Source organism: Lepus europaeus, chromosome 8 (assembly GCF_033115175.1).
Source record: "Lepus europaeus isolate LE1 chromosome 8, mLepTim1.pri, whole genome shotgun sequence".
Taxonomy (NCBI): domain Eukaryota; kingdom Metazoa; phylum Chordata; class Mammalia; order Lagomorpha; family Leporidae; genus Lepus; species Lepus europaeus.
The window spans coordinates 104,129,498-104,145,148 of NC_084834.1; the positions used below are offsets into that span (position 1 = coordinate 104,129,498).

Here is a 15,651-nt window from a genome sequence, read left to right on the forward strand (position 1 = left end):
CTTAACGATGAACAGCAAGTCCTGAGACAGGGTATTCTAGATAATAGGGCAGCCATAGATTATCTTCTATTACTTCATCATAAAAAATGCAATCAAGTAAAAAACATGTGTTGTTTCAACCTTACCGACAATTCATATAGTATTACTCTAGAAATACAAAACCTACGTGAATTGGCAGCACACTTCACCCGGGATAAAGGCTCCGGCCTCTTTGACTGGCTTACATCTTGGTTGCCTGATTTTTCTTGGCTTAAAGAATTGTTCCTAGGAATGGTATTGTTACTATTTGTTGTGATTTTAGCTTGCATTGTTGGAAAATGTTTTGTGCACTGCCTTTCCAGGCCATGGTAGCCTCGCGCTCTCTCTCCCTAACTGCCTCGTTGACCGCTTGTTCCTACACTGTTCTTAGGGTGGACCGGTAGTCAATGACGGGTAAGCACTTGCAGGCTTCTCTAGCAACCTAAGACAGAGGGCAGGACATGCTTCCTGTATCCTTGATGACGGGTAAGCAGAGTAAGCGCTGCGGGGCACCTAAGACAGGCACGAGTCCACGCCATTCAGCATTTAATGCGAGGGACCTGTGGGGGATGGGCCCTCCCCCGCGGCCCTCTGGACAGTGTAGACACCGGTTACCATAAACACCAGGCCATTCTTGTACAAACAAGAAGGGGGAGATGTCGGGGCCAGTGGCCCTGGCCCGACATGAGATGCAGCAGGCTGAGGCTGTCCCTTATCTAATCCTGTTTCCTGCGCTTATTGTCCTGATGGCCGAAGGCACAAGATTTTTCATCCCACATTCCTGCAGGCAGGATGTGACTTCTGATGAAGGTCTATGATGTTCTTTGCTCTATCTGCAGAGCTTGTACCCTGATCATTGCTACTTTGTAAACTTGCTCTGTTCCTGTGCTATGCAAGATTGCACACAATGAATGTTATCTGTATGGGGTCTGGGGTATATAACCTTGTCTTTCTGTGTGCTCGGGGCTGGAGACTGAAGGGTTTCCTTAGGGAGACTGCCTCCAGTCCCTCATCGCCGGGCCCCCTACTTTGGCTTGGAACGCAACGAGGCAATAAACGTGGTGATGAATTGACTGAGTGCTGCGTGTCTCCGTGTGGTTTGTCGGGTGGCCTCCGACACATCAACTGCTATAAACTCCCCTTTTAGTACTTCTTTTGCTACATCCCTAAGGTTTTTAGTATTCTATATTTTCATTTTCATTTGTTGTTTGAGGAAATTTTTAAATCTCCTTAATTTCTTCCTTGATCCATTGATTGTCCAGGAATAAATTGTTTGATTTCCATGTGTTTACATAATTTTCAGTTTTTCTTGTTGCTGATTTCTAGCTTTATTGCATTGTGCTCAGAAAAGATACTCCAGCTAAGTCCTACTTTTTAAAATTTGTTGAGACTTGTTTTGTAACTCACCATACGCTCCACCTCAGAGAATGTTCTATGTGCTATTAAGAAAAAATGTGTATCCTGTAGCTGTTAGATGAAATGTTGGTATCTATTAGGTTCTATTGATCTAGGGTGTAATTTAATTCTGCTATTTCTTTGTTGGTATTCTATCTGGATGTTCTGTCCATTTCAAAAGTGGAATGTTAAAGTTGGGTAGTTTTGGAGCCAGCGCTTTGGCGTAGCAGATAAAAGCTGCCACCTGTGGTGCCGGCATCCCATATGGGCACCGGTTCAAGACCCAGCTGCTCCACTTCTGATCCAGCTTCCTGCTATGGCCTGGGAAAGCAGTAGAAGATGGCCCCAAGTCCTTTGGCCCATGTGGAAGACCTAGAAGAAGCACCTGGCTTCTGGCTTCAGATCGGTGCAGCTCTGGCCATTGCAGCCATCTGGGGAGTGAACCAGCGGATGGAAGACCTCTCTCTCTCTCTCTCTCTCTTTCTTTCTCTCTCTCTCTCTCTCTGCCTCTCCTTCTCTCTCTGTGTAACTATGACTTTCAAGTAAAATAAATAAATCTTAAAAAAAAAGTTGGGTAGTTTTATTTTATTGGAGTTCATCTCTCACTTTAAGTCTATTAACATTGGCTATATTTGGGTGCTCCAATATTTTACACACATACATTTATAATTGTTACTTTCTTTGCTGTATTGAAACTTTTATCTTTATATAATGACCTTCTTTGTCTTCTTTTACTGCTCTTGATTAAAATCTTTTTTATCTGATAAAAGTATTACTACCCCTTCATTCTGCTTTCTTTTGGGTTCCAATTGTGTGGAATACCTTATTCCATTATGTTACTTTCAGTCTGTGTGTCTATGTGTGTGTGCCCTTAGAGATGAAGTAGATCTCTTGTAAGCAAAATATAGTTGGGTCCTCTTTTATCCATTTAGTTACTTTATGTCTTTTAATTGGAGATCATTCAACCTATTTTCATTTAATGTAATCACTGATAGGCAATTTCATACTGCTGTCATTTTGACACTTGTTTTACAGTTTTATTGTAATTCCTTCTTTTCTTCCTCTCTTACAATCTTCATTTGTGGTTAATTGATTTTTGTATAGTAACGTACTTCCACTGCTTGTTTACAAGTTTTGGTAAGACTATTATGTAATTTTACTTTGTGGTTACCATGAGGTTCACAAAAATCTTTTGGTTATAACAAGGTATTTTGAAAAGATAGCAACTTAACATTGCTTATGAAGATAGGAAAAGAAACAAAAAAGGAAAAGCTAAGAATTATTAGGAAAGAGCTCTAAAATTGTACTCCATTCCTCCCCATGTTTTTAATTTTTGGTGTTTCATCTTAACCTCTTCCCATATTGCCAGTCCCTTAATGTTTTGTTTTTGTTTTAAAGATGTTTTACTTATTTGAAAGTCAGAATTATGGAGAGAGAGGGAGAGAGGGAGAGAGAGAAGAGAGAGGGAGACAAAGACAGAGATCTTGCATCCAGTGGTTCACTCTCCAGGTGGCCACAACCGATGGGACTGAGCCAGGTCAAAGCCAAGAGCCAGAAGTTTTTACCAGGTCTACCACATGGGAACAGGTGCTCAAGTGCTTGAATCATCTTCTACTTCTTTCTCAGGCCACTAGCAGGAGGCTAGATTGAAAGCGGAGCAGCCAGGACCTGAATCAGCACCCATATGGGATGCTGGCATCACAGGCAGCATATTGAAATGCTACACAACGGCACCAGCCACCTTAATGTTTTATGATTTTTTTTTCTTTTCAAGAGTTTATTTTACACCTATTTTACCACACAGCATGTTTTAAACACTGACACATGAATCCCCTAATAAGATAAAAGTTTACCTTATTAGAAACAAGATACACCAGTCTTCAAACATTATTGCACTTTTAACTTTCATAATTTGACAAAGCATTCATGAAATTATTGGCAGACTAGTTTAACAGACAAATAATTCCGTTAAGCAGATGTTGACTGTCCTAAATGGTTTATTAGGTATGAATTTTACAAACCTTACTTGAGTTAGCGGTAACGGTGCAGCTGGAGGGTATTGCGCCTTCTCCAGGCTGCACGGCGAGAACCACCAATAGTGTGGTGGAACTTGTGACCCTTTCCAAGGCCACGACTCTTGCGGCCTGCAGATGTCAGCCCACGCATTTCGCTGTGCTTGTGGACTGGCTTGGTGATCCACTGGGTGTCAGGATTTCTTCTGATGGCTTTATGGAATGGATCAATAAGGATAACCTCAAAGAATTTGTATGTGGAATCTTCACCAACCCAGTAAGAATTCAGGACTCTCAGAGCTCCACAGTGGCGCCCAGCTCGTTCCTCGGCAACAGACTGAAGGCTTCGTGCAAACTTGAGCTGGTTAACGCCATGATGGACAGGCTTGCCGTAGGTCTCACCCTTGGGAACCGGGCGCTTGCGGCCACCACGGCGCACACGAATCCTATAGATGACATAACCTTTTTTGGCCTTGTAGCACAGCCTGCGTGCCTTGTCGGGCCGCGTGGGTCGCTGCACCCTGTGCAGCGCGAGAGCTGGCGGTACTGCCAGCAGCGGACCCGCAAGAGAAAGCGCATCACGTCCGACTGCTTCTTTCGCCATTGCTCCTGGATGTACTTGTAGGCGCCCATCCTGGCTTACCTGATGGCTGCCGGCAGACGGAAAGGCTTGATATTTTTTAATCTTCCATAAAAGGTTTGAATGGATTATGTACTATGTTTATAACTTCACAGCATTCTGAGTTTGTTTGTATAGTTTTTCTTGTCAGTGAATATTATACCTTCGGATATTGAGTTCTTACTCATTAGCATCTCCTTTTAGTATTTCTTGCAATACCAATCTGGTGGTGATACATTCTTTCAACTTTTGCTCGGGGAGGTTTTTATGTCTCCCTCATATGCGGAGGATAGATATGCCAGGTTCAGTATTCTTGGCTGGCAGTTCCCATGAATACTGCATCCCACTTCATGCTGGCTAGTAAGATTTCTGCTGAAAAGTCTGCAGTCACACAAATGGGACCTTCTGATGGGTTATTCACTTCTAGTCTCTCGCAGTTTTGAAAATCCTCTCTGTAGTTTTCCTTGGAAAACTTAATATATTTAGTTATTTACTTGAAAGACAATTATAGAGACAAAGAAATGCACATGCAGAGAGAGAGAGAGAGAGAGAGAGAGAGAGAGAGAGAGAGAGAGAGGTTTTCATCCACTGGCTGAAACCCAAAATGGCTACAAGGGCCAGGGCTTGGCCAAGCGGAAGCCGGGAGCCAGGAACATCTGGGTTTCCCACAGGGGTGCCAAGGATCAAGCACTTAGACCATTCTCCTATGCTTTCCCAGACATATTAGCAAGGAGCCAGATAAGAGGCAGAGCAGACACAACTGTAACTGGCATTCTGGTATGGGATGTCCAGCAGCCTAATCCACTGTATCACAACATTGGCACCAGATAGTTGGATTATAATATGTCTTGGGAAGACTTAGTTGGGTTAAATCTGACTGGTGATCTTTGACCTTCTCTACTTGGGAAGTTATTTCTCTAGGTCTCAGAAATTTTCTGTCATTATCTCCTTGAATATGTTTTATACCTCATTGGCATTCTCAAGCCCATCTTGAGTCCCACTACCTCAGTACATATTCCTTTCCCACTGCCCCAAAGTTCCTATAAGTTTTCTTCATTCTTCTCAATTTTTTTTTGCCTCCTCCAACTGTGTATTTTAAAATATTTTGTCTTAAAGCTCACTAATTCATTGCTCTGTTTGATCTAGTCTGATAGTGATACCTTTTATTATAATTAGCTTGATTTTGTTTAGTTACTTCCATATATATTAATTCTATTAGAATACTAAATGGTTTTTCATATTCTTTTGAAGTTACGTGAGTTACCCTAAAGCAGCTATTTTGAAATCTTCATCTGAGCACTTAAAAATTTTAATTCTTTTTTTTTGGCCCCTTTTTTGCTCTGTAGGTGAGGTCATGGTTCCTAGAAAGTATTTTTAATATTTTATTTATTTATTTGAGAGGTAGAGTTACAGACAGAGAGAGGGAGAGACAGAAAGAGAGGTCTTCCATACACTGGTTCACTACCTAAATGGCTGCAATGGTTGGAGCTGGGCCAATCTGAATCCAGGGGCCAGAAGCTTCTTCCAGGTCTTCCACAGGGGTCAGGAGCCCAAGCATTTGATCCATCTTCTACTGCTTTCTCAGCCCATAGCAGAGAGCTAGATCAGAAGATGAGCAGTTGGGACACAAACTAGTGCCCATATAGGATGCTGGCGTCACAGGTGGAGGCTTCACTTACCACACAGGGCAAGCCACCCAGAAGTTCCTGATGATCATTTGTGTACAATGTTGCTTTCACATTAATGGATAAGTTATAATAACTTGGCTTCATTTGTAGGTGTTCTTCTGAAAATTCTAAGCAAATTATTTATTTTCTTTGAGCCTGTAGACACTTCTTTCAGCAGTAGATAATATCCTAAGACAAGTCTTGCTGCAAGTCTGCTATGGATGTTTTCTCATTTTTCACACATCTCTGAGCTCCAAATCATCCTGAATCTACAGTTGGTGTGCTGTTCATAATGAACAATGGAAGTACTTTAAAGGGGATCGTCCATCCCTACGAATCTTTTCCTGGGATAGGGTTAGGCTCAGACACCTAACCCTGTGTTCACCAATGACACAATATTCAGCCCACTGAGACAACTGAATCCTGGGTATAGGACCAAAGTTCACACTTCTATTATCTGTCTGCTGCTGAGGTGGACTCACTGAGGCTCCTCCAATCAACCACTGGTGATGCTAACTTGGGTTTAAGATCAACCAGGGCCATTGAATTTCACTTGGCATTGAAGCAGGTCCAGGAGCTCTGTCTATAGCCACTGGCCTTGGGACAGAGACCATCAAGATCTGTTCAATATTGATTTTTACCAACCTGACACCTAGTTCCAAAATAGCCCTATGGTTCCTTGGTGTCTACTCAGGGTTGTAGGAGGAATTATAGAGGCAGCTCCTCAACTGCCAAGAAGGCCCTAGGTAGTTATACCTGAGTCACTGAGCCTATGCAATTTTAGGGGTGCACATGTAGAGCTGGTGTTAATACATGCTCAAACAAGTCCATCCCACCAGGATTCAGGGTTTAACTTCATACTAGAGCAAGTCCAGAGACTCTATCCTATAGCCAGGGGCCATTATTATCTGCCAATGTTGGGCTTTACCAGTCTAGCACTGAGTCCCAAGAAACAACCCCATGGCTCCTTGGTATCTTCCCAAGGCTGGAAAAAAGGTTATACCAGCAGCCTTCTGACCACCCAGAGTGACAGCAGCCTGGGTCACACAGAGCCAAACCAAATTGTAGGGGTACACATCAGTCTTGCCTGAGACGGGATGAGATACACAATTGAACAAGTCTGTCCTTCTGAAGCTCAGGTCTCTTGCTGATGCTGGGACAAGTCTGTGAGCAGTAACATGGAGTAGAGGCTGTTGAGCTTTATCAGGTGTTAGGTCTCCAGGCAACAGGCTGGCCCAACTCCAAGGCAAGATCCTAAACTCTTTTCGGCCCTAATTTGCAGCACCTAGAGACCTGTTCCAATTTCTGTCAGCTATTATGGGTGAGTGGTTCAAATTCTTAGGTATAGGCCTGGGGGCAAGGGCCATGGTGCTCTGGTCAACTCTGAATTTTATCTCAGTGGGCCTGGTTGTGTGATTCAATTCCCTCTTCTCCCATTATCAGGAGATGTCATTCTTCTTGCTACATGGACAAGTCTTTCCTTTTGTCTTTCTTCAATGTGGTTTTTCTTACTATTATACTAAAATGAGGCACTGTGGTTTCTCATTGGCTTCTATAGTTCTTATAAAGGTGACATGGTATGTGAATAGCTGTTCAAGTTGATATCTCAGTGGGGGGTGGTGATTGGTCCATCTTACTCAGCTAGCATCTTGTTTAACATTGAATCTTTTTTAAAAATATCCATTCAATCACTGGATTTTTTAATTGAAAGATTTAGTTCATTTTTATTTCAGGTATTTTTTAAAATATTTTTATTAATATAAAGGGAACATGACTCATGTATTTCAAAGATACCATTCTAAGAACATAAGGATACTCCCCTCCCCACTCACTCTTCTCCTTCCTTCCTTTTTTTGTTCCTCCAATTTTTGAAATAAACTTTCAATTTACTTTGAAATCACAAGCTTAATACTCCACTGAATATAGTGCCCAAAAAGTAAAAAGTAGAAAGACCACTGTTCCATGGGAATATATCTAATATTATACATGATTATCATAAATAATAATCAAATCATAAGATGTCAATTTCACTCTTATACATTCAGAGTTTTTTTTTTTACTCTGTATATCAGCTACCACAAATCAGAAAAACATATTAGATGTATCTTTTTTGGGACTGTCTTATTTCACTAAGCAAATGATTATTTTTTTTAATTTTATGGTCCTTTATTGCCGGTAGTAGAGAACAGACTCATGCCCTAAAGAACTGTCAACATTGAAACTCAAAGCAACAGGGTTTATAAAGACAAAAAAACACAAGGAGGGGAGGGGAAAAACAGATTGCTATGATGAGTGTGGGGGGAATACATGGTTACTAGGCTCAAGTTGACCAAAGGCCTATATGAAATGAATATCAATTACAATCTTGACAATAGACAAATTGCAATCTTAATATTAATCCAAGTGTACTTTATCTGTTTTAAGATTGCATGATCATGCTAGAGAGTTTCTATGCTCTGTCAAGTGGGATGCAGTATGCTGTTATTGCATGAGTACTGTTACCTTCAGAGTTTTAGATCATAGTTTCAGACCAGAGTCTCATGGTGGGGGGAGGGGTGCTTTTTCAAGATGGAGTCTCAGGTGTTCTAAAATGGAGTCAATATTCTCAAGGGTTTGTTTGTTTGTTTGTTTTCTGAACATATATTTTTCAACTTTTATTTAATAAATATAAATTTCCAAAATACAATTTTTTGGATTATAGTGGCTTCCCCCCCATAACCTCCCTCCCACCCCCAACCATCCCATCTCCCACTCCCTCTCCCGTACCATTCTTCATCAAGATTCATTTTCAATTCTCTTTATATACAGAAGATCAACTTAGTATATACTAAGTAAGGATTTCAACAGATTGCACCCACACAGACACACAAATTATAGAGTACTGTTTGAGTAGTAGCTTTACCATTAATTCAAATAGTACAGCACATTAAGGACAGAGGTCCTACATGGGGAGCAGGTGCACAGTGACTCCCATTGTTGATTTAACAATTGACATTCTTATTGATGATGTCAGTAATCTCCCTAGGCTCTTGTCATGAGCTGCCAAAGCTATGGAAGCCTCTTGAGTTCGTCAACTCCCATCTTATTCAGACAAGGCCATAGTCAAAAGTGGAAGATCTCTCCTCCCTTCAGAGAAAGGTACCTCCTTCTTTGATGGCCCGTTCTTTCTACTGGGATCTCACACGCAGAGATCTTTCATTTAGGTCATTTTTTTGCCACAATGTCTTGGCTTTCCATGCCTGTGAAACTCTCATGGGCTTTTTAGCCAGACCCAAATGCCTAAAGGGCTGATTCTGAGGCCAGAGTGCTGTTTAGGACATCTGCCATTCTATGAGTCTGTTGCGTATCCCGCTTCCATTTGGATCGTTCTCTCCTTTTTAATTCTATTAGTTAGTATTATCAGACACTAGTCTTGTTTATGTGATCCCTTTGACACTTAATCCTATCATTATGATCAATTGTGAGCTGAAACTGATCACTTGGACTAGTGAGATGGCATTGGTACATGCCACCTTGATGGGATTGAATTGGAATCCCTTGGCACATTTCTAACTCTACCATTAGGGGTAAGTCAGAGTGAGCATGTGCTGAACTATACATCTCCTCCCTTTCTTATTCCCACTCTTATATTTAACAGGGATCACTTTTCAGTTAAATTTAAACACCTAAGAATAATTGTGTGTTAATTAAAGAGTTCAACCAGTGGTATTAAGTAGAACAAAAAAATACTAAAAGGAATAAAATAGTAAGTTGTCCCTCGACAGTCAGGACAAGGGCTCATCGAGTCATTGTTTCTGATAGTGTTCATTTCACTTCTACAGGTTTCCTTTTAGGTACTCAATTGCCACTGATCAGGGAGAACATGATATTTGTCTCTTTGCGACTGGCTTATTTCACTCAGCATGATGTTTTCCAGCTTCCTCCACTTTGTTGCAAATGACCAGATTTTGATTTTTTTTCCTGCTGTATTGTATTCTATAGAGTACATATCCCATAATTTCTTTATCTAGTCTTCTGTTGATGGGCATTTAGGTTGATTCCATGTCTTCGCTAAGCAAATTATATCCAGTTACACTCATTTTATTGCAAAAGACAGGATTTAATTCTTTTTTATACCTGAGTAGTATTCTCCTGTGTATGTGTGTGTATATATATTTGACATACTTTCTTTATCCAGTCATCAGTTGATGGACATGTGGGTTGATTCCATATCTTAGCTATTGTGAATTGAGCTTCAATAAACATGGGGGTATGGATACCTATTTCATACACAGATTTAATTTCTTTTGAGTATATTCCCAGGAGTAGAATAACTCAGTCAAACCATGAATTTATTCTCAAATCTCTGAGGAATCTCCATACTATCTTTCAAAATGGCTGTACTAGTTTATGTTCCCACCAACAGTGGATTAGGGTATTTTTCCCCACCTCCTCTCCCAATTTTGATGATTTTTGATTTGTATAAGAGAACCATTCTAACCGGGGAGAGGTGAAACCTCATCGTGGTTTTGATTAGCATTCCCATGATGACTAGTGATCTTGAGAATTTTTTCATGTGTTTCTTGGCCATTTGAATTTCCTATTTTGCAAAATGCCTGTTCAAATCCTTTGACAATTTCTTAACTGGTTTGTTTGCTTTGTTGTTTTTCAGTTTCTTGAGCTCCTTTTATATTCTGGATATCAATCCTTTATCAAATGCTAGTTTGCACATATTACTACAGTTGTGTCAGTTGCCTCTTTCTTTGTTGAGTGTTTCCTTTGCAGTGCAGAAGATTCTTAGCTTGATGTACTCTCATTTGTCTATTATTGCTTTTATTGCTTGTGCTTCTAGGATCTTATCCAAGAAGTCTTTGCATATTCCAGTGTCTTACAGTTTTTCCCCTATGCTTTTCTCTGGTAATTAAATGGTATCAAGTCATATATTTAGATTCTTGATCCTCTCTGAGTTGAATTTTATTGATTTTTTATTTTTTTGACAGGTAGAGTTAGTGAGAGAGAGAGACAGAGAGAAACGTCCTCCCTCTGTTGGTTCACCCCCCAAATGGCCACCACAGCCAGAGCTACGCTGACCCAAAGCCAGGAGCCTGGTGCTTCCTCCTGGTCTCCAATGTGGGTGCAGGGGCCCAAGCACTTGGGCCATCCTCCACTGCCTTCCTGGGCCACAGCAGAGAGCTGGACTGGAAGAGGAGCAACTGGGACTGGAACCCAGCACCCATATGGGATGTTGGCACCGCAGGCGGAGGATTAACCAAGTGAGCCAAGCTCCAGCCCTGAGTTGATTTGTATATAATATGTAAAGTACTGGTTTTGTTTCATACTGCTACATGTGTGGATCCAATTATCCCAACACCATCTGTTGAAGAAACTGTCCTTTCTCCAGGGAATGATTTCAGCTTGTTTGTCAAAGATTAGTTGGTTGTAGAGGCATAGATGATTTCTGGATTCTCTTTTAACAGTTTTGTCTTAAAGTCTATTTTGTCTGATATTAATATGGCTACTCCTGATCATTTTTTTGACAGGCAGAGTGGACAGTGAGAGAGAGAGACAGAGAGAAAGGTCTTCTTTTGCCGTTGGTTCACCCTCCAATGGCCACCGCGGCCGGCATGCTGCAGCCAGCGCACCGTGCCGATCGAAGGCAGGAGCCAGGTGCTTCTCCTGGTCTCCCATGTGGGTGCAGGGCCCAAGCACTTGGGCCATCCTCCACTGCACTCCCGGGCCATAGCAGAGAGCTGGCCTGGAAGAGGGGCAACCGGGACAGAATCCAGCGCCCCGACCGGGATTAGAACCCAGTGTGCCGGCGCCGCAAGTGGAGGATTAGCCTATTGAGCTATGGTGCTGGCCTTCCTGATCATTTTTGATACCTATTTGAATGGAATATCTTTTCCATCATTTCACTTTGTCTACATGTATCTTTGTTGTTGAGTGTATTTCTTGTAGGCGTCATATAGATAGATCTTGTTTATCATCCATTTAGCCAGCCTGTATCTTCTGATTGGAGAATTTAGTCCATTTGCATTCAGAGTTTTTATTGATAACTAATGACTTGTTCCTGCTATTTTTCCATAAATATTCCTTTTGTTTATTTTGTATCCCCTTTGTGCTTTTACTAGATGTTTTCTGCCTTCACATTCTTTCTTGATGCTGATTCTCTTTCTCTATTTCTGTGTTTTGTACATCCTTAACTATCATTTGTAAGGCTGGATAGGTGATGACAAATTCTTTCAATTATTTTTAGTCTTGGAAGCCTGTTTTTTCACCTTCATTTACAAATGAGAGCTTTGCTGGGTACCATATTCTGGTACTTGGACTGTTCCCATTTTTTTCCTAGTCTGTAGAGTTTCTGATTAGAAATCTGCTGTCAATCTAGCTGGAAACCTTTTAAAGGTAATCTGGCATCTCTCTCTTGCACAATATAGGATCTTTTCTTTATGTTTTACTTTTGAAAGTTTAACTATAATATATCTTCATAATGATCTTTACTGGTAATGTCTATGTGGGGTTCTCTGCACTTCTGTACTTAGATGTCCATATCTTTCTCTAAATTAGGGAAATTTTCTATTATATCACCTAACAAATTTTCTAAGCCATTCTGTTTTTCCATTCCTTCAGGAACTCCTAAGACATGTATGCTTGGTCATTTTACAGTATCCCATAGATCCTGAACAATATTTTTGGTTTTCCTAATTTTTTTCTTCTTTTTTTTGTCTGACTGAGATACTTCCAAAGATTTGTCCTCTAGCTTGGATAGTCTTTATTCTGTCTACCCAGTCTGTGGTTAAAGCTTTCCACCCATATTGAGCATGATAGGTCTTCTCTATCATCAGTAGGAGGAAGGGCTATGAACGCATTGGCTGGCATGTTCATAGCCTCAGCCTTTCTCTGTGCCAAGGTGAATCATTTGTCTGGGGTTCATGCCAGCACACCCCACCCACTCAGGTGAACAAACCATACAAAGAATCTATGCACTTCATAGTGCAAGCACAGAGCGCTCCACAACATTCCTCCCCAGTATTCAATGTGTTCTGAGCTTCAGGAGTCAGACAAGGTGATTGCCCAAAGACCCAGCCACATTCACTCCCATGCCCTACTCAGTTTCCTGGCCTATATATAACTTGCACAGTCACAGGATCTCCACAGTCACTGGGTGCAGGAGATACATGGATCCAATCTCTTTCCTTTAATTCTCCCTGTCCATGGAGCAAGCTGCCCCATACCCAGAGACAGCTGCCTGCCCATCTGAGGTCAGTTGATGCTTCACCTTGGCAAACTGATTCTGGTGCTTTGGTGCAGAAGTGGAGTAAAGCAATGTGCCTTCCCTTCATGGATCTAAGTGTGTACCATGCCCCCTGTAAATTCTCCATGCCAGACTCAAAATCAATGGGAACAGAAGGATTCTCCCTCAGACAAGATCACCAATGGCATGTGGGCTGCTGAAGGCTCTGCTCACCTCACTGCGAAGACGATGTCCCCTCCAGCACATGTCCGTGGGAGTCCCTGATAACATCCTGGTAGATACTATGTGCTTGTACAGTCTTTATTGCTCCACAGAGATTCTCTTCTGTTCTGTTGGCTTTGGACCAAAAACTTCTCTACAAATGTGCCCTGGGAACATGTCCCCTCCTCCTGTTCTTCTGGTATCTTCTTGTGGTCAAACTCAATATGTCTTTTCCATATTCAGTCAACTTGGATCTCTCTCAAGGTACTCACTGACAAATAAAACCTACTATTACCATTTTGTTGATTGTTTTTGGTATTTTGTGTATCCTGTGTTCCTTTCTCCTTCTCTTATTGTCTCCCTCTGTGATTTGATGGCTTTTGTCAGAGTATGATATGATTCCTTTCTTTTAATGTTTTGTGTATCTACTAAATGCTTTTGCTTTGAGGTTATGATGAAGCTTACATAAAATACTTAAAATTGGCAATTGTAAGCAAACAACTTTATTTTGATCACATGGAAGAACTCTATTCTTTTACTATCCCCATGCACATTTTGTGTTTCTGATATCACAATCTATATTTTCATAATGAATGTCCAACAAAAAATGTTATATAGTTATTTTAAATAGCTTTGATTTTCAACCTCCATGTTAAAGACAAAATAGACTTACACCACAGAACAGTATTAGAGTATTCTGAGTTTGACCATGTCCATGCTTTTCAGTTGGTTTTATACATTTACATGTTTTTAAGTTACTAATTAGAGTCTTGTCCTTTCAGCTTGAAGAATTTTCTTTAGCATTTCCTAGAAGGCTGGTCTGGCGATAATGAATTCCCTCAGGTTTTGTTTATGTTGGAAAGTCTTCATTTCTTCTTTATTCTTTGTGAACAAATTTTGTGGGTAAAGTACTCTTCTTTGGATGTTTTTTCCTCTTAGCATTTTAACTATGTCATCTCACTATCTCCCAGCCTGAAAGATTTTTGCTGAGAAATTTGCTGATAGCTATATTGATGCTTCCTTATATGTGATATGCTTTTTTATCTTGCTGATTTTACAGTTTTTTGTCTTTGAATTTTGATTATTTAATTATAATGTGAATTCTTCAAATGTTAGCATCTTTCCTCAGATTTGGAATGTTTTTGGTCACTGTTTCTTTAATATGCTTTCAGGTTCCTCCCTCTCTCTCTCAAAAGATAATTGTGGGAATATAGATTCTCTTAATGGTATCCAATAATTCCCACTGACTTTTCTTATTCTTCTACTTGATCAAGTCTGATATTGAAGCTATCTTTTAAATTATCAATTGACTTATAGTATTCTTTATATCTATGATTCTTTTTAATTTGTTTCTATGTCTAACATTTTTTTTAATTTTTTCATTATTGTTTTCCAGATTTTGTTTAATTTTCTATCTCTGTTTTCTTGCAGTTCACTGAATTCCTTTAAGATGGTTATTCTGGATTCTTTGTTGCTCATTTCATATATTTCTATATATTTGATCAGAGTACATTTGAGGAAGCAACCACTTCTTCTAGCTTTAAAGGTATTCTTTGAAAGGGATAGGTATTCTTTTAGCCTGGAATTCTGCATGAGATAGCTTGTAATGACCATGGGAAAACAGGAATTATCATCAGATTCTCTCATTTGTCTGATGCATTTGCCTTTGTTCTAATATTATGTGGGGCTGCAGACCGGGCTGCATTGTCTAATGAGATCCATTGCCAGCTTTTGTAATGAGACAGAGTTGCTGGTTGGGCACTACAATTATCTCTTATCAGGCAGGGATGCATGGTATATTCTGTCACTATATGATACTATAGTCTGGACTTTGAGGCTGAGCAGAGCCACATACTGGACTCAGGATGTATAATGAGGCTGCTTGGGATATAGGGTTAAAAGATATGCTCCATTGAAATGTACAATTGAAGCTTGCCTCTCTGCTTAAGCAGAGCCTTGGAGCAGGCTCTGAGGCTAGGATCCATTACTATTTGGACTCAGAAATCAGAGAGAAACATGCAGCCTTGGGTATCTCCCTGCCTGGACAGTCTTGGAGTGGGCCCTGAAGCTAGAACAGAGTGGCTTGATAGCTGAGGTTTCAAGCCAGGTAGAAGCCCCCACCATGCTTCTAGGAGCATTCAGCTCAGGTTTACAAAAAGGCTATGGCATTTGTTGATATCTCTGTTCAAGTGTCACCACAGCAGAAACACAGCTATTTCCACAAACTGCATGCTTATCACTATGAACCCTATCTCCTTTCTTTGTTTCTGGCTTCACATGGTCCAGACCTGCCTTTACCTCTAATGTTCCCCATGAGCTGAGACAGGAGTGAGCTTCCTAGGAAGCAACCTGAAATGCTAAGACAGCTCTTTGTCCACCTCTAGCTTTTTTTTCCCCCACTATAGTAATTGTGGATCCAGGGGAATCCCCCTCTGTATGGCACTGTGCCGATGAGGAAAGGGAAGTGTAGTCAAAGTGAGATGGTTCCTCTTATTCCTATAATGT

The 15,651-nt window shown here is 40.7% G+C and overlaps 1 protein-coding gene across 1 annotated transcript; it reads right to left on the minus strand.

Annotated features, from left to right (window-relative positions):
• Window positions 1-3,183: 3,183 nt before the first annotated feature.
• LOC133765679 (large ribosomal subunit protein eL15-like) lies at window positions 3,184-4,088 on the minus strand. Its single transcript, XM_062199220.1, is given in 2 exon segments — window positions 3,184-3,959; window positions 3,962-4,088. Coding segments are annotated over 2 exon segments (612 nt in total). The 5' UTR covers window positions 4,059-4,088; the 3' UTR covers window positions 3,184-3,444.
• Between the last annotated feature and the right edge of the window lie 11,563 nt (window positions 4,089-15,651).